General features: G+C 40.6%; 1 protein-coding gene and 1 long non-coding RNA gene across 2 annotated transcripts; one reads left to right on the top strand and one right to left on the bottom strand.

The window, feature by feature from the left end:
- Nucleotides 1-6,467: 6,467 nt before the first annotated feature.
- LOC140654463 (uncharacterized) lies at nucleotides 6,468-24,636 on the bottom strand. The gene is made up of 6 exons (XR_012043422.1): nucleotides 24,570-24,636; nucleotides 23,759-23,816; nucleotides 12,635-12,719; nucleotides 10,722-10,878; nucleotides 6,756-6,890; nucleotides 6,468-6,652 (listed from the first exon to the last, which is right to left on the bottom strand). It is a non-coding gene; the product is annotated as an uncharacterized lncRNA (long non-coding RNA).
- On the top strand, nucleotides 13,591-23,599 carry RGS18 (regulator of G protein signaling 18). Its single transcript, XM_072867754.1, has 5 exons — nucleotides 13,591-13,964; nucleotides 14,650-14,751; nucleotides 18,309-18,370; nucleotides 19,415-19,581; nucleotides 22,015-23,599. Exons 1-5 carry the CDS (start codon nucleotides 13,846-13,848, stop codon nucleotides 22,267-22,269), a joined length of 705 nt encoding a protein of 234 aa, XP_072723855.1. The 5' UTR covers nucleotides 13,591-13,845; the 3' UTR covers nucleotides 22,270-23,599.
- Nucleotides 24,637-27,800: the final 3,164 nt, after the last annotated feature.

Below are 27,800 nucleotides of genomic sequence, written 5' to 3'. Positions count from 1 at the left end.
CCCTCTACAGCCTCGCTTTCTGCCTGGCCACGCAGTGCGAGCCGGGGTCCTGCTGACTCCTCCTGTGCTCCACAAACACATCTTGCAAATTGCTCACAGCAACCCTAACACAGCCATTTCTGCCCAGTAGAGTCCCATTAGCCAGCAACTTTCTCCTCAGTCTCTAATGATGCAAACCACAAAGCCATTTGTCGTGCTACATCTTCTTTCCCAGTGAGTAAAAGTCAATTAGTGTTTTCAACTTTGCTCTGAAATAGCACTGGCTCACTCTTGCCTCTTTATGCTACCAGGAAACCATCTACAATAATGACTTGTTTGGATGTCTAGTGCTCTGTTGCAGTGAATTTCAAGCTCTCTAAACCTTCCTCTCTGTGTTTCAAACACCTTAAGCAGGAAACACACTTTGTTGCCAGAAATTCCAAGACAAATGAGCTTTTGAACCTGTCATGTGGCCATTTTTTCAGTTTTATTTTTATTTTTTATGCTTAAGAAAATAATGATGATTTTTCCTACCTAGACCTTAGTTCCTATCTTAAACACTTAAATTTTCACCCATCTCTCATTTTCTTAATTCTGTCTTAGTAGATGAATAAACTCTTGAAAAACAAATGCTCCAAAATGTCCGTGGGATGAGACCTGATGACCTACAGAGTCCAAGCATGTGCAGCGAACATAGGTGGTCCTATGGCCATTAGTGAGTTCTGGTGGCCTGCTGTCCCACAGGGGCCCTGGCCAGCAGCGGGTGCTGTCACGCAGTGCTGCCCAGGCTTGACCCAGGCTCCCTGTGAAGTGACTGGCTGCAGAGATGCCCAGAGCCACATTTACGAGGAGCTTGAAGCAAGGGGCTGCTGCACTCAGAAGCAAATAAGCTCTAAACACAAGCTGCTGAGAGACAAGGTGAACTTCTTTTGCATTTGTCAGTGTTAGGATGTAAAAAGGCATTAAAACTTGACTAGCGCGTAATAATTGTATTAGAGCTGCAAGGGTTTTAAGGTTAAAATAGTCATGTTTCTAAAATGAAAAATTCAGAACTAGTGCTTTCTATCCTACTTATATTTTAGTTTGAAGGTACAGCTGTTACTCAGAGCAAATTCAAATGAAATAAGGGTTTTTATTAAATTATTTAATTACCTGGCCATTTTAAATTAAAGAATATGCAATTCAATTATTAAATAAAATCATATGTGCTTAGGTTCATTCCTACTCAATAATGAATCTACACATTTGCTTAAATTTCATTTAAGTGATCATATGTATTTTTGAACCAGAGCCTGAGAGAAAAGGCTTGAGAAGGACACACTTTTAACATGTAGACCATGGGTCTCCTTCAGCGATGGCTGTCAGTCATCTGCTGATAATGGCTTCTATTTCTCAGCAAGACTCTCAGAGAATGGCCAGCCTTTCTTCTGCCAGTGTGATACAACACACATTTTGTTTGGACGTTGCCTCTACACTTGCTCCCGAAAGAAAAAATCCCATCTTTCCTTAAGGCTTGCAGAACCAGCTCCTGGACACAGATGCCCAGCCTGCAGCCAAGTGGTACCTCTCCAGTTAGACAGTGGTGGTCCACATCACACCTCTGTCTCAACCACAGTGACAAGTGCCTGGTCCAGTCGGTTTGTCATACCACCCTCTCGTGAGTAAAACATCTGCAGCAGACAAATGGCATACCTGAGCACTCTGCCTGAATACAGTGGCTGAGATCTCCTACCCTGCCATGGTGTCAGTGTCCGCCCTTCCACGTCCTGTGAATGCCCAGACCTGTGGATATAACAAGTCCTTCCATTTGCAAATATTTCCTCCTGGGCAGCTGGTACTGTATAATCTCCTTCAAAGGACCCATGATCCATGGCTCATCCACAAACAGAGATGTGGGCTGGCCTCTGATTTCCATGGCATCCTTTCTGGTACCTCATGGGGTAAGCTGCATGCAGTGCCAGGCCCCTAGTGCTCCTGTGAGTATGCTCTCTAGCATCCACATCTCCTTACTGTGCAGGGCTTGCCTTGGGAAGCAACACAGTGGGCACAAATAAAAGCCCGAGTCAGTTTTGGGGAGAACAGCTGCTGTTTAGATGCGACTGAACATGTGCACAGTGAAGTGTTTGTGAGGGTTTTGCTCATCTCTTGATTCAGCCTAGGAAGCAGCCAGCAAAAGTCACCCAGCCTGGCTTCAGGCCCAGCTCACACAATTAGAAAAGTATTAGCTGAACTTAATAGAAAAATCAACATTAAGCAGATAGGAGCTGGTGCAGTTGTTAAAGACAATGTAGTGTTTTTCCCTGGCAGAAGCCCAGGCTAATGGAGGGCTTCCAGCATCCAGAGCAGCCTCCAAATGAAGGCTTAATTGGCCTCTGAAGCCACTCATATAATTACAAACACTTGTAATGAAGCATGAAAAATACAAGAGCCCAGGACTGTGACATGGAAGGAAGAAATGATCTCATTTGTCTCAGAAAATAAATCAAAGCTGCTTTACCTTCTTCCCAGCTCCTATTTGGCCTGCAGACTCCACTCGTGTGCTAGTTTCCAGTGCTAAGACCAAGGAAAAATCTAGCTTCTAACACCAGGCAAAACTTCTGCCTTCCCCTGGCTGCTGGGGACACCTCTCCAGCCTCCCACCCCCGGAGCAGGTTGAACACTGGGTGGACACTAGAATGGACTTCGACTGCCCACTGCTGGTGTGCACAGCACAGCCCTGCCAGCAGCAAAACATCTGCTTTGGCAAACGCTTTATATTTTGATTCTGCTTTAACTAAATGACCCTTCGTGATTTCTGTTCAACAGCTGCTCCCTGAAACACATGTCTCTGCCAATTACTCAGACATAGTAGCAGCAGTGGCAGCATCTAGTCCAGGCACAGCCATGTACATTCTCCCTCATACCAGGGACCTGCAGCCCCTGGAAAGTGTGCCCCAGAGCAAACTGGTGGGGAGTCCAAGGTACAACTCCCTCAGTCGCTATGCTGGATTGAGCCAAAGATCAATGGGGTTTGTGCCGTTCATTGCTCTACAATTTTCTGGTTCACTGGGGACAATTTGCTGGCTTGTTTGTGTTGGGGGAGACTCTTGAGTCCTTTTGTGAGTTCAGAATCACAGAGTAACTGAGGCTGGAAGGCAGTCAGGACCCATCTGGTCCAACACTCACGCAAAGCAAGGACAGCTTTGACGTCTTGTATCCTTTCTATGGATCAGGTGGTATCTGGTCCCACCAAAAGGATATCTCAACCAGGCATGTTAGGGACGACCTAGAAGTGGTTTAACTTCAATCAAGAAGGCTTCCTCACTGCACATACCAGCAAAACAGCTGTACCAGCACCACACCCAGCCTTGTCCAATTAGCCATACCATCACCCTGGCTAATTAGCCTACTCACAGCTTTGCAAGGCCACAGCAATATTGCTCATTCTTTCGGTGTCAGTTCAGATGACACTGGACCACTTCATCTTACACTTTTTCACAATGTTGATCACTAAGGCCAGGGACAGGAGCTGTGCGCATCCGTCACCCACACCCCTATTCCCAAAGCTCACAGCTGCTAGTGCAGGGAGAGAAAACTTTCAGGAGAAAAGTTCCAATGTCTCCTAAGGAAGGGGAAGGCATAGCACAGGGACTACCACCCCTACCACAAGGACAGCAAGGAGGCAACAGTCAGCTGGGTGTCTGTCGTGGGGTAGATAGACACTACCAAGCATCACCTTTGTTCACGTTGGTTTTCACCACACACTTGTGATTTGAAGGCTCGCTGCTCTGCCCACACCTTGGCCTTCTCTCCTTGACCCAGTGTCCCTCCATCTTAGGAGCTCTGGTACTCGTTTCTTGTGTGTCCGTATATGCCCAACACAGTGTCCATACAAAGCCACTGGGTCACTCCTAGCGGGGACGAGAGATAAGAAACTTCCGTCCTCTTCAAGAAACTAGCTTTGGCCGGTTTTACTCAGCCTCCTGTTATCACTGTGACATTCAGCTGCAATTAAACACTGAGGGCTGAACACTGGTCACTGGACAACCATTTTTTTCATGTGACTAATATTGTTTGCCAGCAACTTCTGTCCGAGAGTTTGAGTCCTACGTAGGCCAGACTGCGTCAAGAAATACCATAGGACAGTCTCACATCGAGCACTCGTGATCTTAGGATGACCCAGCTGGTCTGCTGAAGCAGGCGGTATTCAAGCAAAGGGGGAGCATCCTATCCCACCTAGGAAGATGGTAATTAACGAACTACAGCTTCCCTGGCACAGTCTGGGCACAGCCAGCCACAAAGCCATGAGTTTTTCCTTGTTTGTACTGGGTTTTGTATCATTTTACAGCTAAAATGTGATCAAATCACACTTAGCTAGAGCAAGACCTGACATGATCTTAACCGCCCTTAACTGATGACAAGCAGAAAGTGCAGATAAAGAAGTCATCTGAAAAGAAGCATGTTTTGCAGGAGCCTCAGTGAGACTTCAGAGAGGCTCGCCTGTGCGCAGGAGGCTTTCCCTCATGTGTCGTAGGCTCAAGCTTGGGGTTTTACTGTGAAGTGTCTGCTCTGGCTCTGCCCCAAGGGCTTGCTGGGTTCCATGTTTTCAGCTCTGCTCAGATAACCATCACAATCACTCCTGCTAAATGAACACAGCATGGCAAGCACAGAGGCAAAGCAGTGACAAATGATTCTTCAGAAGCCAGAAAAGGACCCCAGCTCACAGTCCACCTGTTTTTTTGCAACTGAGATTATGCAGGTTCCTGCACGCACTCAGTTACTAGATAATGATCCCAGGTGCAAACATCGAGAGCGCAGTTGTGTCTTTTGGCACGTCTGCACAGCCCTGCCACGAAAGTAACAGAAACAAAAATAAACAGGATGTGTGCCCTCAACACAAATAGGGATTTCTTATCAATGGGGCTGTCATTGGAAGAGGGTGATCAGGAAACTGGTGCATGATCGCCCAGCTCTAGATACCGGAGATCCATCAGAAGCAACAATGTACAGGTTGAGCAGGTGATAAGAGCATCCTGGTCATTCTTAGGAAGGACAGAAGGGTTCTCTGATACAGATGATCTTTAAACTGAGGGCTGATGGTCTGAGTTTGCAGGGTCAACGGGGCCAACTCTTTCACCCCCCAGGCAGCTGACAAGGAAACTCACATGGTGGCATGTGTCTGGCGTGAGTCGGTGTTAACCAGGTAGCAAAACTGAAGGTACCAACGAGGCCTGGCTCACATATGAGCTCTCCCATAGCTCACAAGGTAGGTCATCAGGGAACAGGGGCTGTAAGCTTGAACCTGAAGCCAGGGCAAGAGTCAACACAGGGCCTGTGCACTCACGCAGGCTGCCCGGCTATGCCGCCAGGAGACACAGCAGGGATCTGCTAGGGGTGTATGACGGACACACGGGGGGCGCAACCTCCTTGGCCCCAGGGTGGCCTGGCTGTATTCAACTCTCACTAGCTTGTCTTTCTGCTGGCTGCAGGTCTGGCCCTGCTCAGAGAGAGAGCTCGAAACCCTGGGGGAAACCTGAACAGGGCTGGATATGACTAAATTACCTCCAGAAAAGAAATACAGTGTGATAAAGAAAACGATGTAGGCTAAAGCAGTAGGATAAGGAGTAGGATAAGCAGAGCCAGGAAGACCAGTTTGCCTGCCCTTGGTCACAGCTAGCCCAACCCAGGCTGTTTACAAGCAGCAACAACTGATGCAGGCCTTTCGGTCACCCGCTCGCTGCAGGAAACCCAGTGGCCAGAACACTATTTTCATAACTACGAGGCGATCCACGGCCTCGCCACCCCCCGAGATGGCCTGTGCCCCGCCGCTGCTCTCTCTGCTCACGTAAGGAAGACGAGAGCGGGGTAAGCCCAGAGGCAGAGCACTGCCGTGCGTTCAGCCACACAGGGCGACGGCTCCGCGGGCCGCCCCGGCTGCGGCAGGAGCCGCCCCGACAGCTGCCGCTGCCGCCGCCGGCCCAGGCCCCGCCGCGCCCGGCCCCTCCGGGCGCTTCCGCACTCCCGGGGCGGGACGGGCAGCTCCGGCGGCGGGCCCTGCCCAGAGGGATGCCGGGAGATGTAGTCCCGGAGCCGTCACGTGGGACAGAGCCGTCCGGGCCGCCATGTCGTGATGGCAGCCCGCCGGGAGGTGGAGCCTCGCTGCCGGCCCTTTCCCGCCCGGCAGAGCTTTCACCCCCGGTCCCCTCAGCAAACGTGACCCGGGAGCCCGAGCCGCTCCGTGTGTCGTGCTCCCAAATGACACCCGGCGGCCCACTGCTGTGGCAGAGGCTAAGGCTCTGCCCCTCGGTCGGCCCCGGCGGGGAGCTGAGGCCGTCGCCCTGCCTCTCTGGGCCCCACACTGGAAGCGGGCCTGGCGAGCCCAGGTGCTGTGTTTCCTGGAAAAAAACACAACTCCTTTCACCGGAGAACCTCCTAGGCAAAATATTTGCAAAAGATCAGGCTATTTTACTGATTTTTCTTCAGTCCTTAAAAATGTATTGCTCTGTATATTGATATTTCAAACGGAACCAAACCAAAGCAAGCGCCCCTCCGCTGGGCCACATCAGACAACCCCAGCGGCAGGCAGGCAGGCGCCAGCAGCAGAGGGGTGCGCGCAGCTCTCGCACACAGCTCTCTCGGATTTGACTGGAAAACCCCTGGGACGTTGATTTCCAAGCAGGGCTGTTGGTGTCCCCTTTTTTGAAGGAAAGGAGAAAGGACATGTCAGAATTTTTCCAATAGAGGGAGCACCGGGACAGCCGTGGCCGTTGCACGGCCAACCCCATCACCTGAGGTACCTTATTTTGGCGCTGGAAGACCTGGACGTCTGTACGGCTGTTCTCGCCTTCCATCCTCTGGGGAAGATCAACACTCTCAGGACTGGGGTGTAATTCGGTCGTTAGAAAGCACAGATTTTAATCTCGGAGACCATTCTGGGGGGAAAAAAAAAGTCTTGGCCTCAGTGACAATCTCTAAAGTTAGGATTTGAAAGGTGCTTGTGGATCAAGCAAGACAGTCTGCAGACCTTCCTTAGGAATTACAAAAAATGGCTTGTGGTCACTGTGAATTGGAATAGAAATTATTTCATACATGCCACAAGGACACATTTCAGACTAACAGTTTCTATCCTCAGGCAATCTAGGCTGATTGGCAACAGATGAAATGCAAAATTTGTATTAGTTTTGGTGACCACAACAATATCAAAATTATTACAAGTTTTATGTCTATCAAATTGACAGTGTAACCTGATAAATGATCACCTGTTTCTACTCAACAGAGAGACTAGAACAGCTTGCTTCCTGGTGTGCATACCAAAAGTGCAAATATCACATTTCCTCTGTTTTGAGGAAGTATTTTTGGCAAGCTTTGCAAAACTTGGTTTTGTGATTCCAGTTATTCTAGCTGTGACAGAGAAACTCAAACGAGAAAGGAGCAGCAGATTGGACCTGATGAGAATCAGGTTTAGATGCTGGTGTGAAAACCAGAGGTCACCAAGGTCAACATTTGCAAAAGTTAAGGACTGTGTCAAATCAAAACTGTACTAATGAAGCACGTCATGACTCGGGCTAAAAGCCAGAGACATTCGAGAAATGGATAGTGCCCAAATGGCAAGGGCTTTTGTCACAAACGTGACAGCAAGGGTGACAGTGAGGAATCCATAAAATCCATACTGCTGCCTAGAGTCCAGAATGAAGAGTGGGTTCAATTCTTTCTTATGTTGCTGCTCACATCTGCTGCATCCCAAAATGTCTCAGATCTTGGCCAGATCACATAGTCTCTAGTCCAACACAGCAAATTCATCAGATAAGATGTCTTGCATGACTGAAATTAAACATATGCATAAGTACTTTACGAGAGCAGAGCTTTATCTCTACTATGCCTGAAGCTTTTCTGAAGGCTAAGATTCACAGCCCTCTGCATATTACTGTGTTAGGTAGCCAGCAAGCTTTTCTTGAGGGTTCTTGCAAATCTGAGGAAGAAATTGGATGGCAGTTTTGGGAAAGCTGGTGTTACCCTGATGCTTGATAACTGAAGACTTTTGTTGGAAATTCTGGTATTAACTAAGAGAAGGAGAGACTATGACTGGCTAGTGAACACTGACAATGAGTGTCCCTGCCTTGAAGCCAGCGTCCTCATAAGAGAAGATTTATAACAGATTGGGAGGAGGAAAAGGAAACTACTACTGCAAAACTTTCATCATCTAGGAAATAAAACTGCCCCAGCTTATATTTTAGAATACAGCTTTTCTTATCCTCAAAAAATAGTTGAACCTTCCTGGAAAACTTTTCAGTCATTCTGAAGATTTCATACTCATTCAAATATGACCTGGCATTATTATTAACTTATATCTAATTTTAGTGGTGAACTTCTTCGGGTAATTACTGAAGAGAAAAATCAAAATAACTAGTAGCTTTAAAATCTTCAATACTGTCTTCTTTTGACAGACTTTGAAGATAATTTAATATATGTATATATTTATATACATATATATTTATATATTTAGTGAGGACTGAGAGACTACTTTTTCAATTTTTTGGTACCAATTTTTTTACTGCTCTGATGAGCAATCCACCATATTACTTTGTAAACCCTAGGACTATTTACATCAGCTACATGAGGACATCAGAACAATGCACTATCAGGAAGAAGAAACAATGTATAAAACATAATAACATATAAGATGAAGAAAGTATTATTGCAGAAATCTTAGCTGTGCTTTAAATAGACAGAATTGGGTATGTCTGTATCAGTGCCATATTATACTGAGGGAGCACCTGATGCAACACTGCAGCCATCAAGGGCAGCTTTACAGGAGTACCTAAGCTCTTAGGTCCTGCCTAATTTAATCCTAAATACTTACGTGTGACCTTCAAAACCTGCTTTGAGTGCTCTCCCAGCCCTGGGGTAGCCCTCTTCCCTGCAGAGCTGCCTTTTTAATATGAAATGCTTCTTTCAGCTTCCCTAGTTCTGCATTATGGAGGTTTGACAATGCCTGCCCTAGTAGTTCAACCTGTGCTGTAGCATCCTCAAGATATTCCTGAATCATCTGACTGGGAAAGCAGAGGGAGGACATGCCTGACATCCAACACAAGGGCTCTGCTTAAACACACAGTAGTTCAGTGATAGCGGACTCAGTTCTGATGTAAAACACATTCCCTTGTCTGCTGTAGGGAATTTGATCTTCTAGCTAATATTCAGCGGACCAGGATTCACACCCCTCTTGCATGAGTAAGCGACAGTCTTTCCATTCTGTTCTCCCACACCTTTCACAGAAGGACCAGAAAATGCTCAGCGTAATACTTGCTGTTGCTTGCACTGTTAGCATGGATTGATAAAATCTTTCTCTTGGAAAAAAAGCAGGTTGTCATGTGAGGAATCCCTCTGGGTTTCTGTAAGATGGAAATAAATCCAGTAGTGCATAACCCCAGTAGGATATTTTGGGCGGGATTTAGAGTACATTCCTGCCTTCAACATTTCCTGTGAATACCATACTAAAAAAACACATTTTAAAATGCGTGTGAGTGTCCTAGGTAAGCACTTCCGGAAGCTGGTCATTAAAATGGAATTGTCTAATGAGCACTGATGTCACTGTGATACACTTGTGGAGAGCTAGTTGTAAACACTGAGTGGTTCAACTGAGAAACCAGCTTCCTGTAGATTAATTGTGACAGTGATGTATGTGATACGTAAATAGAACTAATCAGAGATGCTGGCCATATAACCATGGGGCAGGCAGGAAATGAATACAGCTGAGAACTCTGCAGACTCACTTTCTTATTTTGACCTTTCAAAAGACTAAATAAATGAATCTAGTTTAGCACAGATGTAAACATTTTCCACAGCAGAAGTTCTGCAGAAACTACAGAGATTCCCAAGCCTGCACCAAGCCTGAGTTTTCATCATGGATGCCTTACAAAATTCTTTTGAGATCCCTGACTGACAGGACCTACAGACCCCAAATGCAAAGCGTTTTGTTCCTGTTGTCAGTGATCCATATCTGAAGCAATGCCATTTTGTTTCCTTCCTTTTAAACAGCAGCAACAAAAGAGGGTTTTATAACGTGAACTATGTGTAGGCGTTACAATGCTTCTCTTTCACTAACTCTGAAGTATCCCACATGCCAAGTTCCTCCACTAGGATGAATCTTTTAAGTGCACCACTAAAGGAATTCACTGAATTAGCAGACTGCAAGCTCCTCTACTTGAGATTTCCAATAAAACTATTTTCCTTTTGGTATTGCTTCATGAAGCAAAAATGTTTTTTTATCTGAAGATAAACAAAACAACCATATGTTGGATCATATAATTATTAAATTATAGGTCCAACTATGGTTTCCAATAAGGAATAAACAACATAAATATTGAGGAGTGATAAATTGTTAAGAAGTTACTGAAGAGCAGAATTATTTATTACAGCCAAATTCATTCAAAACATGTAATTTTAATTTTCAACTCCTCAAATCCTTTACAGCAAAAAGAAAAAAAAATATGGAAATACATCTTTTCTGCCCATGCTCTTCAGTGAAGTTTCTTTCCATGCTTATTCTTCACAGGACAGTACAGAGACTGTGTGGCTTTTTTTTTTCTTCCCACAAAGATGAATATCGCTTCCCTTCAGCAGAAACTAAAACAAACATAACCGCACAAAAGCCATACTGGTAAAATTGGATTTGAATAAGAGCAACGGTGGAGCTTGGTTGTGGAGAAGCCCAGGCAGTGCTAGAACATGAGCATGGACATGAAGGAGGCAAAGTTTACTCTTACCTGGCATAACAAAAACAGCTTGAAGAGAGATGCGGCGGGATTACTAACAAAGGAGGACGTCTCCTTGTGCTCTAGGTCTTTGTGCTGAGCTGAACCACTCAATCGGGGCTTCACTTCTATTCAGCTGAATTGAAAGTCTGAATCTTTCAGTGCTTACCTTTAAAAAAGAAATATGACATATTCAGTGTATAGGACAATGTCCTTATTGCTAATAGTATCGGTCAATATTTCTTTCACACAGGGCAGCTATTGGTTCTACACAAGTCAAGCATGACTTGATCATCAGCTGTGACAGAACCTTATCAAACACTAACAGAAGCCAGTGCAGACACTTTTCAGCCGAAGAACAGGCCCAAAGAGATCAGGACATCACCTCAAGGAACCTCCTGCACTTTATGATCTATGCAATTTTGCTTTTTTGTCACATAAAGATTGTTTTGAAAATACATATTCTGTTCATCTAACTACGAAAGCTTTTGAAAAATGTCGTTATTCTTTTCTACAAATAATAAATCATTAAGTCAATATTGCTCTCACTTTGCAGAGATTATCTTGATTTGAGGGCTTAAAAATCCCTAGTCTCCTTCCCAAAAGATTTGTGAATACATTTCAGTGGTTAGAGAAATGGCTGGGAGTCAGGACATTTGGTTCTCATCCCAAATTTCTTTAGAGCTTTCTAGATCTCTAGTCATGTCTTCAACATAATATTCTGGGCCTGCTTTTTCTGGCTTAAAATAACTTATTCATTTTTCTATATCGTCATCTTGCAGTATACAAAAAGGCCTAGAAGCATTCGTAGGGTCATTAATACCGTTGCTATAACTACCGCAGTGCAAAACAGAAATACTTATTAGCACCAGCACCATTGTTGACAAAACACAGACTGACTTTGATGCAATTTGGCTACTTCAGGGCCTGGATTTAATACTAGCTTTCCATTAATGGAAAAAAAAAAGTAAGGGGGAAAAAAAAAAGAGATAGTTTGCAATTATTCCCTTCCTCCCCACTCCCTCCCCCCCCAAATTTCCAAATGAATTCTCTGGAGATGCACAGCACATTGCTGCATTTGGGACTGGTACTATTGTCACAGTATAGTACAGTAATATTTCAAGCATCTGAGACACAACACCCATTGCTTTAGAGTCATTCAAGAGTGGATTGGACAAGCCATTCAGACGTACGCTGAGGAGAGCCCATGGTTGGTGGGTGCTGAAAGAGATGACGTAATGGATCGTTTCCATCTATAAGTTACGTGGTATAGTGGCAAGGCCACCACGATTCACTTCTGAGTGACATTTCATGCTACAAATCTTTCTTAAATCAGCTTATGTGAACTATTGAGGCTACAATTAACATTTTTCAGGAAGTGAAATCACCAGGTAATAAAATTATGGCAGATGAACACAGACAGTATTATATACACATAACAGGTGAAAAAAACCCCTCAAGTGACTACCACTGTTGCAGAAAAGTGAAACAAAATCATGCGTTCTATATTTATTTACTCATTGGTAAAAGGCAGAATATATTATTAAAGACAGCTGTGGTTAAAGTCAGTTTAAAATAAACAAGTTGTAATCTATAAGCCTACTCTAAAACTGAAAATGCAGTTTAAAACCATAACCCTGCTTTCTTAAAGGTCCTTGGGTCACAAAAGGCAGTTTTGCATTGAATATTTCCCATTCAGTCTGATTTTAAAATTTGTATTGCACATGTAATACACGTGAGTTTTCTTTCTTTTTTTCTCTCTTAAAAAAAAAATCACAATAGAGAACATCTTTTTTGTTATGTTTCAGGAATTTTGAGCCCCAGCAGAGTTTGTTTTTTTTAGTTCTTTTGAATATTAGTACCTCCTGTCCTCCTCAGCTTCGCAAGCCATGGTGGGCCATGGTGGGACTCTCACCAGAACTTACCTGTGTTGCAGTAATTGCATAGAATTGGACAAAATTGCAGGAAGGTGATGAGGTCATGTCGTCTCCCCAAGGCTCGGTGTCTTACCTGAATAATCAAAATGAGGCATTGGCATTAAAAAAAGGAGGACTATTTAATTCTTCATCAGTTAACTACTGCATAATTTTCATCTTTTCCAGTCCCTCATTCACCTAACACTGAAGAGGTTTCTTTGGTAGATGTATCGTTCCTATGACATCTCCAACACAAATTGTACTTAAGAATGAGAAACTTAATTGACATCAAGCTTGTATGTGAAGAGGTAATTTGTGCTGATCAGCCTAAAAAATTAATACATTTTTACATTATGCAAACTGAAATGAGAAATTTTTGGTTATTTACTGTCAAAATAAATAAAAAACCCACAAATTTTTGTGCTGAGCTAAAGACTTTTATCCTGGCTGGGAGATTGTAAATGAAAATAAAGCCACAGAGATAAAAGATAAAGAAGGAGCTTTAAGTGGACAAACTTGAAATTAGAAGTAGGTGCTCATCATTTCTGGAAAATGGTGCAAAAACTAAAATCTCCACTTACGAAATATCTGATCAACCACAGCTTCATCTGGCTCTTGCAGGAGACTCTTGGAAACCCCGAGTTTCAAGTTAGCATACTATAGATAGAACTGATTTTGTGTCCAGCATATGGCACCTGAGGCTGTAGAGGGCAGTTTAAGGTTAGTTAGAAGTTCTTCTAAGAGCTTAAGACAACGGTGTACGTTATTTTATACAAAATTATTCTCATTAAAGTTACTTTTAGAGAAACTATGTACACTTCTTGCAGGTGTTTGGAGGAAAATGATGGCGTCATCTTAAGTCTAGTAAAATATCAAGTTCCACAAGCACAAACCCAGGAGTTTCTCTATGCTGATAGCCGTGTTTGTCTGGATGATCAACGGCCATTTTGCAAAGTTGCAATCTCACTTCCCTAAATGACGACTGTAAAACCAGAACTCTACTTAAAGTCCCGTGTACGTGCAGCTGCAGTGGCAGTGAAGGTGGAGAACCTCCTTCTTCCCACTACCTGCTCTGGAAACTGCTCAACAGCCAATTGGGGGCAGCCCAGCTCGATACAGCATGTGAGAGCCCTCCTGAGCACATCAGTTACACCAGATGCCAGTGCTGTAAGGAAGTAAAAGAAACATTTTTTGAAACTGCGAAGATTTTTTAGAGGAAGATGGAGAACCCACTTCTTTTATTCCCCCAACTAAACATTTCTGCTTCAAAGGATAAGTCCTATTACAAAGTCATGAAATCAACAATTAAAGAAGAGCCACATCAAGCAAGCAAGCCTGGGTAAGTTTTAAGGTCAGGCTGACACTTTGAGTGTTCTGTTTACATAGAGGACTCTTCTAACATAGCTGTGGGTATGAATTTTAGGGCACAGATCGTTTTATTTTTGACTTATATATATGAAGACTCATGAACTGCAATCCTAGGAATTGTATACCTAAAATATTAATTAATCGTGGAAATATTTTTTAAGAACAAGAAAAAAGTCAAATAAATAAACTAAGAAAAGAGGAGAGGGAGGTTTCAAGAAGTTCTGAGAAATGCTTCTTTAAAGCCTAAATATGATCCGGGAAAGTTTCTTTTTAAAAATTTCAAATGACAGGAAGCAATACTTCCTTTTTCTTTGTGAAACATTAAAAGTGGAAGATGCTGAGCCAACTATTTATGTTCTCCAATGTGAAATTTCACCCCCTCATCTTTAAAAGAAATTAAAAAGATACTGAAAATGAAAAGATTTCCATTTCTCTTTGCCAGTGCTTCATATGTAAATTTGTGCTAAGCTATAAAGAAAAAAAATCATTAATGTGAATAATATATGTAGGAGAAGTAACATCAACATTACTATAAGTGAACACAGGGGGATCTATGATGCAGAAACAGAGATATTAGTCAAAGGAAATGTTTGAGAAAAAAAAAACAACCAACTTTCAACAAGGTTGCTTGAAAAGCTACCCTAATTCTGTTGTAGAGCTAAGCAGAAGAGAAATAGGCTGAGCCTTCTCCTGCAGAAATCTGAATTCCACGAAGGTGATCATCTTAGTAAACCTGGAAACTTGACAAAAGCAGCAAGGTAAGCATTATAAAAGACTGAGTCGATGGGGATTCCTTTCAGGAAGTGCCTGTGTGACTCAGAATGTTGCCTGCATTTGTGTATGTGCATTCAGACTTGGCAGAGAGTAATGCTTTCAAGATCTATTTAATTTAAAAGTCAGCAATCTAACTGAAGCATACAAACACTACAGAATTAACTGGTATTCATCAAGGTAACTCACCACAAGTGTTTTCACACCACTAAGTGTAGACTGATCCCCAAACACTTGCAGACACATTTAAACCTTTACTCATGCCAACAGCATTTTCATTAGTCCACTGACTATACTGAACAAGCATCAACTCAGAAATGTAGCGGACAAATTACTCCTTACAGGGAAATCATACAGCTCCTTGGAAAGCAGGTTTTCCAAAGAATTCTGTGATGTACAAATGCCAGATACATGTCAAATACTGAATGCATAGTTCCTCAATAATTGCAGTAATTGTTTGAACACTCTTGTCTCCAAAATCCAGATACTGATGTTTAAACACTGTTGTAATATTGTCCCTGTTATACTATTTCTCATAAAGACGCAGGGTGAAATCTTGGATTTGTTGACTTCAATAAGAGCTTAGTTCCTGACTTCAATGGGGTACCAAGATCTCACTGGCATATCAAGAATTGCATTTGTAGGTCTTGACTGGAAAGAAGGAATGTGTAAAGTACTGCAACTCCATGCCCTAAAACATTTGCCGCCCCTTTCTTTCCATCACAGATCACTTCAGAACACTTCAGTGCTTCCCGTGCTTTTGTCTTGTTAAGCTTGATGAACCTTATTTAAGCTGTTACTGTCTTGGGGCCAAGATGCCTGCTTTGACCAGAACTGCTTCTACAAGCCCTTACTAATAGTGAACACATGATAGAAATTGCATAAAGGCCCAAACTCTGTTTCTAGAACCCACGAAATAAAAAGTGGCCGAGAAGTGGGTATCTAAACACTTGCAGCTATGCATCTGGATAATTAGGCAACGTTTGTTGCTCACATGTCCAAATATCACGCCCATCCAAATGATAGGGTGTACTAATGATCTGAAAGACTTTCCACTCCATGCTCATGGGAGGGTTCATTACTTTCTTTTTTCCTCTCTTTCTCTTTCTTGCTTTGCTGCTGGCAGAGGCCTTAATTCAATGGTTTTACAGTTCACTCAGAAATACAAGACATTGCAATGATGAACAAAGGTAAAACAGTGCTGAGAATATGCTTTTTCCGTGTCTCAGTTCCAGACATGTAAAACCATGCTAAGATTGCATCTAAAAAGAGAAAGCTTGGCCTCCATGTCACCTGTACGCAGACAGTATTGGGTGGCTGATTACCCTTGGGTATTTCATACAAAGTACACAGCCATCAATGCATTCTTGTCATCTGTGAAAAGGCACTTTCAGAGGCAGATACAATAGCAATAAATAATTCTCCAAAGAATTTCCCCCTTTTAACAGACTATCACTTCCTCCCTCAGCCAGCTGCCTTCTACCACGTTACTCTCAGCCAGGTGCCTGACTAACAGGGATTCTGCTGTTCTTGTTGTATAGAAGAGAAAGTGGTAGATTTTTGCTGATCTTTCTCAGATATATATAGATTATATCTAGAGAGGTGTAGATTATTTTTGGTAAAAATAAAAAAAGAAGAAAAAAGAAAATTACCCTTTTTCAAACAATAAAGTGAGATAATAGTTTGGGGTTCTTTGATTTACTTAGTTTTTATTATTTCCGTTCTTCACACTGAGATACTAACTAACATAAGTAGAAAGAGAACTTAATGAAACGCTGTAGATGGACAGCATGGTGATACTGGAAATGCCTATGCCCTGTTAACTAGTTTCTTCTCATATTTAGAAAGTGGCAAAGCTGAACAAATGTAGGTTTCTGTCTATTATTGCAGCAACTCATTGCTGCACCCAGCTCTTGGGGATCTATGAGGCTACTGGGTTGATGCAGTTTCTGGAAGAAAATCAGAAATTCACACCAGGAGTTTCCAAACACAGCAAAGAACCTTTCCAGCATTCTGTGCAGTTGTGGACTGTGTATGTTGTCTGAAGCCATCAGGGTTTATCTTTCACTATGACCATATTAATTTCTGTAGCTATAGGAACCCCCTGTTCTCAGACGTACAAGTCCACACAGTTCAGAGAACTGCACTTTTTGTACTTCTCCTAATTTAAAAAACTCTGTAAGGGAGTGAGGTCTCATTTTACCTGACTCCAGAATCCCCCTACTTTAGTAGCCTATGTTCATTTCTTGAATTTCAGTTCTCCAGCAGTTATACCTCTCGAGAACTGTTTGTCTCTCCCTAGTTAAAAATTTAATTCCTATAAACAATGACTTCAGCTAGGAGAGATGTGACATCTATTAAAAAAAAAAAATTAAAAATCCTCCTTTTAGTTTTGTGCAAAAGCAAGATCATGACTGTCTTAAATTCCTTCTTAAAGGGATTGGAATTTCGCTTTATCTAAACTTCACGTGCCTACAGATTTTGCCAACAGAACCCAAACTATGTGAATCAGGCAACAGAATGGTAAGCCTCCACAAGGAAGGGGGAATAATTTTTAAGAAGCGTTCAGTCCATAAGTTGTTTTAACCAACTAACCCTGGACAAGTTGCTTATGATACTTTCAGTGTACTGTGCTTTGCCCTCAAATGAAAATGGTTCTAAATGCTAATATTCAGAAAGCACCTAATAAAAATTGACCTAACCTTCAGGCTTAGAACTTAAGTCCTAGTCCTAGTGTGATACAGTTCATCTCCAGGCTTACTCCAGTTCTGGTCTACAAAAGCAAAGTGCTGTCCAGGGCGTGTTCAGGGTTAGTCTATACAACACCAAAAAAGGGTTTCCCAAAAATTGTATTTGAGTGAACGAAGTAGAGTGTTCTTTTTTCTTTTCTGCATTGTTCTCTAAGGCAGAATATTTGAAATCAAAGTAAAATATGTGCGATGACATATTTGATGACGACTACGTGAATTTTATAAATGGAGCACACTGTCTCAGAATAACATGACATTTGAAACATGTTTGTGGTAAACAAACCAGGCTATGTGTGCTATTACCCTGTAAAACTATCACCTAAACCATATTGCTACAACTTTGTCTTCAGGCTATAGAATTTCCCGTATTTCATTAAAAATAGACTGTGGTAACAGAGCCTCAGACCGAGTGCATTCAAAACCACATCTCTGCAAGAGTATTTTTTAAGTTTAAATAGGTGACTGACCTGATTCCCTTATGAGTTTTATCGTACTGCATGATCTCAGTTCCCTTAAAGATTAGTAGTGCAACACAAACACTGAAGAGAAAAATCTCTGTTCTGATGTCTTTTTAAACAGGGGGGAAAAAAGTACCACTCTGCAGGAAAAATGTCCGAAAAAAATTAAACCAAATGTTTCTGAAGTACCTAAGAGAATAAGCTGCTTTAGTAATGTGATCTAATCAAAGGCTTTGTGAAACAGTCCTGAACAATAATGGTAACAGATAACATATGTTACGACAGCTTCGTAAGTACACAATATGCACAATTCTTCACTTTCTGTTTCTTAAACAGTGTGTCTCCTGAAGCAGCAGTGAAATGGGGAGAATCTTTTGACAAACTGCTTTCTGAGAAAGGTTAGTAGTTTTTTCCTCTCCATGCAGACTGTTAGGATGGAATATTGATGGAAAATGATGGAAAATTATGAAATCCAGTTGTGCACTTAAATAGGCCTGGCAGTTACCTAAACTAAGTCATTTATAGCAGTGTGTGTTTCTGCTCTCCTCATGTGCTTAGGCTATAGCATGCTGTCAACTACTGAAAATAGTTGAAAATAACTTTTAAGTTTCATATTTTATTGAACAAAGTAATGTAACAGACAGCAAAGAGTTCCTTCAATAAACAGTAGAATTTCATTTGAATATTTCTCAAATATTCCTGACTGCAAGACCAAACCTTAAAAAATTAAAACATGTTCTATGTACTTAAGAAAAGACTTTGTCACTTCTGATACAGTTTGTTTCTAAAACAGTGATAGGAGCAAAACTGGGCATAATTTGAAAGGGCCTGTTGCTTACATAATTATCAAATGCACCTATGCCCCTCCTTCCATTTTGGAGGGACACATGTATGATCCAGCTACAGTGCTGGACACTATGTGCTTTTCCTTGAACAGCTGACATCAATACGATTGCATTACTTCCACAGATTAAGCATATTGGGGAAAGAAAGTATCTCAGCATAATAATAATAGGATAAAGCAAATTGTAAAGGTGCTAAAAGCCGTTCACTTTAAATTGTTACTGAAGAACAGTCTACTTATGAGCAAAGATTCAAATAGTATTTCGGTCAACCTAAATTGATATTCAGCCAGAACAAAGTCCATCACTTCCATATACATCCATTTGCTTTCATTGCTTCAATTTCTAAATTCATGAGATCTTGGTAGTGGATTTTTACAGATGCTGAAAATTCTGTAATGGGAGTTACAGCACTCAGGATCATAATGGAAGAACTGCACTTATTTTAAAACCTTTATATATTTTAAAATAATTATCTATAATGGGATGTAATTCAAAGGGAGCACAACCTTTTTTGTTACCTTGCAGAGACTGTGTGACAAGAGTAACTGTCTGTTAAGGATATATTTTTTTAATGCAATTCAACATTTCCTTTTGTAGCTGGATTGGATGCCTTTACAAAGTTTCTGAAAACTGAGTTCAGTGAGGAGAACATCGAGTTCTGGATAGCTTGCGAGGATTACAAGAAAAGCAAAACTGCACATGAACTTTTGCTGAAAGCTAAGACCATTTATGAAACATTCATACAGAAAGATGCTCCAAAAGAGGTACAGTAAAAATGTTCTTCATTATACACAGTATTTGACAAAACTGCATCTGATGAAATCTGCTTTTAAGAAGTGCATGCCCAGAAGCAGGGGCAACAGTTAATCATGTAGTCACTGACATAAGAAGGCTGTAGCTTAAATGTCAAAGCTCTGGAAGGAAATCTGGAAGAAACTCTATAGATTATTCTCATTGTCCTCCATACTCCTTGCAATACCCTCTCCATGTTACTCTTCTAAGTGTAGAGCATGAGTTTAAGTATTATATCATAGGAATCAGAGATTCCTAGTGGTCTGTAAAGCCAGGAGATACATATATAGGGTATATTTAAGAAAAAATAGTGATGTTAAATGTTAAAGCTGCAATGAAATATATCAGCTAGCATTTGCGAAATGTATTATCTGTCTTTGTTTAAAGCTACCTCCAGAACAACAGACTTTTTCTCCCTTTCTCTTAAACCAGTAATTATCTATTTAATTATTACATAACTGAGAATCAGAAGCTTTTATTTTAAATAAGCCAAAAGACTAAAAGAGGTTAGAAGAAACTATTAAATTAAACATATCCTTTAAGATATTAATTATGTTTTAAGCATGGACTTTTCTTCATTGACCCCTTGCCCTTTTCCGCCCCCCAGCTCTAATAGGATATTCTTGGTATGTTACTGTTAACACATACACAAAAATATGTTGATATGTCAATCCTCACCAACACTAAGGCCTTTTCATATTACTATAGCAGTGCAAAAAGTTTTCATATTTACAATTTCTTCATGTTACTGAAGCGTGTTATAAAGGATTCATAAATGAGCAAAAGGAATATTTTTTGCCTGCTCTAGGAAGATGAACAGGTTGGGAGATGATGAACTCTCACTGAAATCACAATCAGCCTCTTCAATGGGTCTTTTTGGACTTACAATTTCCTGTAATTCTATCAAGTTTGAGCAGATCAGATATGTCACTTGCCAATGCTCCTTTTCCCCTGTATTATTTTTTTTTTATTTGTCAGAATACCAGAAGTTAAACACTAACTGCTACATCCCTGTAACAAGGGTGATAAAGGTGTAATTCTCATTTAAGAGAAGGATTGCAAAATGGTGCAATTTCCACCTGTAATTCCCATAGACTATATTTAAGATTCGGATCTGCTTTTCCTAGGAAATGTCCACTTTCAAAGACTTGCATCCCTTTTCATTTATTTCCCTGCTGCATGTCTTTGGGGTGACCCTTACATAAAAAGAACCCCCCTGGGTTGTTTGAGGTAGAACCTGTCATTGCCAATTGATCAATCTATGAGCAGTTATGGTAGGGCATCAAGCGCCGATACTGTCAATGCTTATGAGGTTGACATAAGCGAAAAGATGAGCAGGAGGAAAGCTAGAAAGGGTGTGGAAGGGTGTGGAAGTCATACTTGAACAGTAACATAACAATTTATGTATCTGTCATACTTTTGATTTGGTGCACATAGCGTCGGTGCTGTTGTTCACCTTAAGCAGTTGGCTTTGGTGAGACTTCTTTCCTTGGGTTCAGCTGAGCAGCTGAGACCAGCCAACAGCATCTCATTTCAGACTACACAGCTGTGGAACATGCATCTTCTCTCTGACTAACTTCTTGTCCAGCAGAGCTCTTGTCCAGCTTGGGTTTGATGAGTGGACCATTTTATCATCATTAATTGCTCTTCAGTTCTTAGATCTAAACTATTTGTTTTAACTAGCTTTATGGAAATGACAGGTGTATCTCAGTGAGGGGAAAAAAAGGCATATTATAGAAGTCACTTTTTGACTGGATCAACTTTTTTTTAATATATTATATCTGACTTTTCAAAATAGCGTGCTTAAATCAGTGCCTGACACTTTAATAAAATTCTCATACTAATTAAATCTTCTCAGGATGAATGTAATGGTACGTGGAATAAATGATCATTTTAATATGCTTTTCCCATCTAAAGCCTCCAGAAACCCATTAAAATAATTTTTATATTTTAATTATTAGAGTTTTCTCACCTTCCTACTACCAAAACTGTACACAGAAATCAGAAATTTTAAATATTCACTAACATATTCTAATGAGACAAAGTTCTACATGGATCCTAAATAAGAATGGGGGGAGTTCTGTATTAGTCTGGTGTTGCAAAGCCTGACAGCTGCAACTATACCAAGATCACTATTAGAAAGTTACTTTTAGTCAAACGTCAAACTTGATCTTCTATTTTACCAGTTTTCCATTGTACCAGTAACACATCTGTGAATACTTTCTGACAGCCATTACTGAACATGAACATACTAACTAATTCTGTGGTATTAATAGTTGTATCAGGGATTCAAGGTCCTCTTATCAGAAAAGACTTTCACCAAAGTACAGTATCATTGCTATGGATAGTAACATGGGAAATGCATGAACGTACATTAAAAAAATATACTTTTCCTTGTTCTTCAGGTGAATTTGGACTTTCAAACCAAAGAAGTCACAAGTCAGAATATTGAACAGCCCATCATCACCACCTTTGATGCAGCACAAAACACAGTCTACAGGCTGATGGAGCAAGACAGCTACCCACGCTTTCTAAGATCTGATCCTTATTTAAATTTGATTAAGGGGAGAAATCCCAGTCGTCCTACCCTTAGGAGACGATCACGGTCTTTTACTGTCAGTGATTTCCAGGGTGTACGACCAGACTTTACTGTTTGGTAACAGGCAAACTCAACTCTCATAAATTCTAGCTACTGCAGCAACTCGTATGTGTTTTAAAATCCAAATCCTTAGCAGGTGTAAATGAGTGGAAAGCGAAGTTATATGCATTTATACCAGGCCAGAGTTCTGTAGCCGGTGATTAATCTCATTTCTTATAGAGAAGTAGGCAACACGTTGGCAAGACGTATCATGTAAAGTTTTCATACAGTGTTTTTTTAAACTCAAGCAAGAGCTGTAATCGTATTTGGAGGAAAAATTTGAATTTCCTGCATAAAAATATTGTATAAAATGCCATTTGATAATATGCACCGTGTATCCTGGGCCTGTATTATTTAGGACAGAGTTTCATCACAGTTAGAATCTATATACCTAACCTTTGCACATATTTGTGTTTCTGCAATATTTCCTACACTAAGCACAGAGTATTTGTGGTATTTTCTCATACTGCAAAACGCATAGGAACATTATTAAGTATAATGTAAAGTTAAATGGATTTTAACTACAGCCACTGCATGATTAAAATTTAGCTATTGCATATTTTAAGAGAAAAAGAAGAATACCTATTTAATTTTTGGGGGTACATTTTGTACCGTTTTCTTATTACATGTGTCTGTTCTCTGTATTTAAGTTATGCTGTATAGATTAGCTTTGCCATCAAATATTTGTATTCTAATTTTTTGCAACCAAATGAGCAGCAACAAAGGGCCAAGAATGCTATTTTAACACAAGGTGTGTCATTAAATATCAGGCCATGTGTATGTATATATATATAAAAACATATTTCTACTTTTATTTGTAAACATTCATGGTATACCAACTTTGTTACTAAACTTTGTTCTAAATTTTTTCTGCTTTTTATTTTGAAAAAGAATCTGAAAATTAACAGCTCTTGGACTCAGGTAAAATAACCTTCAGTTCTACTGGTCATTAATATACTCTCTATGGTTATAGAGGAGGAAGAAGAAATCTCCCCTTTTATTTCTTTACTATTGAAGTAACAAATATCCTTTTCAGTCAGTATATGCAGTTATCCTGTACTTTTCTTTCAGAACTCATGCAGACATACCTTGAAGCATGGGGCAACTCTTAAAATCTTAAGCATTGGTTCAGTTTAGCAAGTAGCTGCAGGATTTAGTTGTAACTATGACTTGTATATTCAGTCACTTTGCATGGAATTTAAGCTTTCTCTCTTTTCTTCCCCTTTCTGTAAGTGGTCAAAGTGAAGAGGTGCAGTTCTTGAGGATGGGACTTGATGTTCACTACTAATTCAGTGTATATATGAACTGCTTGAACTGAGGGTTTCCGTGTCTGCTTTACGAACTTTCAATAAATCTGAAGTGATCTACTGAAAAAGTCGTCAGGATTCAGTTTATCACCAGTACATTGATGAGTAAAATGTGAAGACTTCACTTCACTTATAATTCAATACTAGCTGTAATCATTTCCATTTCAATCGAAAGCGTTACTGTGCACAGAGACCCAAACTCACCAGGAAACGCTGCTGAGCCGCAGTGTCCTGGGAACCATCTCCAAGGTCTTGGCTTTACCTGGGGAATAGACAGGAAACACACTTGTAACTATGAGGAGTATGATCCTTGCTGGTTTATTCCATTATCCTTCCCTGATCCCAAAACTCCAGGCACATGCTGTTTCTAACTGCGTAAGCGGTCAGAATCTGGGCACGGTGATTCACGAATAAATCAAATGTTTTTAGTAGTGCTGATACTGTATTTCAGTCTCTTTATCAATATCAAATGCAGTTTTAGAGCTTGTCAGCCTCCTTTTTTTAAGAACTGTTTACACGCCTGTTGTCATTGTCACAGGTGTCACATGAATGAGTGAATGCAGTGAAAGGCAACTTTCTAACCAATTTCATTGCTGAAGTTAGTATATTTTTCTGGATAGATTATTTACCCTCGCTCTTTGACTGTTTGTCCCTTAAACATGAATCAATTCTGCCAGAAACGATCCTGTTTCTGATTATGGAATCTCTAATATCACCAACAATGTCTGCATACCAGAGTTCTCATATTTACAATATGTATGTTCCTATGTTTTGTATTCCTTTGTTAGAGAAAGAGATCAGATTTGAGGACAGACCCGCCTGAGCGTTAACAGTGGGTCTGTTGCAACACAGGCATAAGACCTACACATTTGCAGCTAGATTCTCCCCTGGGGTGATTATGTTCCTTCACACCAGCTGAGAATCCGCACCTTTGCTCTTGCCATGGATGAAATAAATAAAAAAAAGAGTCTATTTAATACTATTCCAAAATCCAAACAAATGACAAATATAGTACCTTGAGTAAGACTTCCTTCTTAGCAAAAAACCAGCTGTTAGTCAAAAGGGTCTGTAATGATAAACACAAGTCAGCAGGCGCCCTTTGTTTCATTTCACAGACACATGGAAAATTTTGCTTATCTCCAGGGAGGCCTTCCTCAAAACCATCAGTCTGTGGTACTGACAGTGCTAGTCTCACTTATAAGTTTTATAATTAAAACAAACAAATAAGATATTCGTGGTAGCTATTTATGCATGTATGTTTTTCAAAGATAATTATGAACAGTAGCTGAATTTGCAGCAGACTAATGCCATGGGAACTACTGTAAAAAGAAAGTCAAGATAAATTCAGAGAAAGGAAGGCAAAGGGCACAAAGATAAACTAAAATGACATAATTATGTGGCAAAGGGTTTTTTCTAGAAGACGATCCTTTTAGTGAGAGAAAATGAGTGCTCTACTCTTTAGTGCTCTACTGTAATTCTGGAAGATGAACTAAGCATAGATTCAGTACAAGTCTGTGATGCTGTTCCAGGATTGAGTTGGACAGGATTGATCAGACTAAGGGCACAGATGTATTTATGCCAGAGAACATAGCTGGGCTTCTCCAGTTTTGGCAGAATCAATGCCATAGTTATGTAAATCCTCTTGTTTAGCTGACCTAGTGCAAATAATACATATACAAAGCCTATTGGGCAAATATTTTTACTGGGGATTACTTTATGTAGCAGCTTTTTAGATTTGTATGTGCCATTCACCATTCAGTAAGAGCTCTTAAAATACTCCTCTTACCAACACAATAATTTACCCTACCTAAAGACTTCACTTTGCTCCTTACAGACGTGAAGTCTCCAGACCCAAAGTAAAGGGAAGTCTCCAGACCCAAGGGAAATAATCTGCTGACTTGTATAGCACAAAGGTTTGTCTCCTGTTTCAATACTTAGGTCTAATTAGATGCTTTAAATTAGCTGAATACTTATCTGCTGTTCTTGTTTAACTTGAGGGAGATGGAAATACATATATACACGTCTCTTCTTCGGCTTTTGGGATTTGTTATTGCGCAAAAGACAACTTCTTTAATTTTTGAACTGACAAGAAACAAGAAGAATGAAATCTAAGATAAAGAATCTCAAATAAAAAGACAGATTTCCATCTTCCACTAAAGTAGGCTATTGGTACTAAGGCTCTTGCATGCCTTTACATGCTACAACTTGTAAGTGACTCACAAAAGGCACATAATTTTTCTCTTCTTTTTGTCCCCAGCTGCTCAGCCTGCCTTAATTAACTACTACTTTGAATGCAGTTCCCTCTCCTTTCCACGCATACTGTCAAAAGACCTCAACTGAGAAAAAAAATTGCATAAAATCATCTTCTTCTCTTCAGTGATTCATATGCTCATAAACTTATGCCTTGCTCTGATGCCTGTCCTAGATCCCACTCTGTTTTTTGCATTTTAGTCAAATGCCTCAATCAAATGCCCTTTAAGCTCCTGTGTGGCTCTCTGCCAAAGATAAAAATGTATTTCCTCTATACACCATCCAGCTTGGTTCCATTCCTACTTTTTTCTTGCTAATGCCTTGTTGACGTCTTCTGTTTTTTGTACTCTGATCATTTAGGGCTGGTCTCATAAAAGCTCCCTCTCGTTTTCTACCAAAGCTTTTCTGTCTCCTTTCCTAAATGGCATCTCTTTGTGTAACCTCCTTATAAGTCTCCTTACAAGAGATTATCTAGAGGCCAAGATTTACAATCTAGCCTCTATCATTGCCTTCTCTATGAAACATAACTAAAATTAACTAGCTTGAAATACAGTCCTATGGAAGTCAATTTAGAGTTTTCAAACAGGACAGAAGATTAAGCTGAAACGTAACATAGGGACAACACTGAACTGTTGTTTCTTCACCATGCAATTTGCTTGTATGTTAGAAACTCTCATTTCTTCCCAACTTTCCAGACTAGTTTTAAATTTCTGCAGTTAACGCTACTCCAGTTTTTCCTCAAGGAAGAGAAGGCTTCTAAGGATTAAATCCTCATGTGGACTGTTCCCCTGTGGGGGAGTCAGTAGGAGCTCTCCTACATCATACACATACTTTGCCCAGATTACTTCTGTATGGGCACACTGGAGTATGTCCATACTCCAAGTCAGAGTCCAGTAGTCATCTACAAAAAGAGGTAACCAAGAACATCGGTATATTGGTTTTCCCTTTCATTCATTCCTAGCACCTAGCACAGCTTGGCTTGGGACAGACCACCCACAAGGCACTACTCAAGAGACAACTGATATGGGAAATTACGGTTCAAGAGCTTTCTGATGCATAATACCTACCTTTCGTATATTCTTGCATTGGTGCAATTTATACCTGTCTCCAAGCACAAGGTCATAATATGATCCTATATGTTTGTGCTATATAGGCTTCTTGTATGAAGTTTTGTGAAGCCTGATGCTATGTAAATAACAGTGTATTCATCCAGGGCATGAGCTGTGCCAAATAATCTGCTAGTTAGTACTAAATAAGAATCTTCAAGGTTGCACATTTTCTTGAGAATTGTTTCCAATTCTCTTCTAATGTATGTTTGTGCTTGTCTAGTACTTGGAAATCCTGTATATGAGGAGCCCAGAATGCTGTAAAACATTTTGACAGATTGTTCTTGAAATCAAAACATTTTACCTGAAGGGCATACTTTGCTTGGGTGGAAAATAACAGCTCATTTTCTTATGCAAAACAACTCTGTGGCATACTGAAGACACACAGAGTTATTCATATGGAAAAAAAAATATTTTTGTGAGTTGGCCATGCTGTGCAGTGCTATTGGAAGGTAGGCATTTACATAGTGCTGTGATTAAAATGTATTTGCATCCCGTATGACAGGCGTTTCCATGTTACTAGGATGCCAGCAGTGCTCAGATCATCTTCGCTTCTCCCAACATAAGAAATGCAGGCAAGTCTCTGTTTGCTTGAATTGCTTGGACCAGCAGAACATTAACTTTTTTTTCTGCTGAGGTTACGCTATACAAGAGAACACTATCCAAGCAAACCTGGGTATGGAATGGATTTAACAGAGGCCAAGTGCTGAAGGGCAATAACATATTGAACCTGATCCAGGGGAAACACCAGCACACCAAAACAGCTATTGGAGAGTGTGACCTTTTCTCACGTTGCACTCAGGTGAGTACAAAGGAACTCTTTTAGGAACATATATAAATGAAAGTGATTTCTTAGGTTAATACACCAATAGTTTGACCATGAAGAGTTG

Source organism: Ciconia boyciana, chromosome 7, assembly GCF_034638445.1.
Source record: "Ciconia boyciana chromosome 7, ASM3463844v1, whole genome shotgun sequence".
In the NCBI taxonomy this organism is placed as follows: domain Eukaryota; kingdom Metazoa; phylum Chordata; class Aves; order Ciconiiformes; family Ciconiidae; genus Ciconia; species Ciconia boyciana.
Note: the sequence above shows the minus strand (reverse complement) of the source record. Positions and strands in the feature narration are given on the sequence as shown.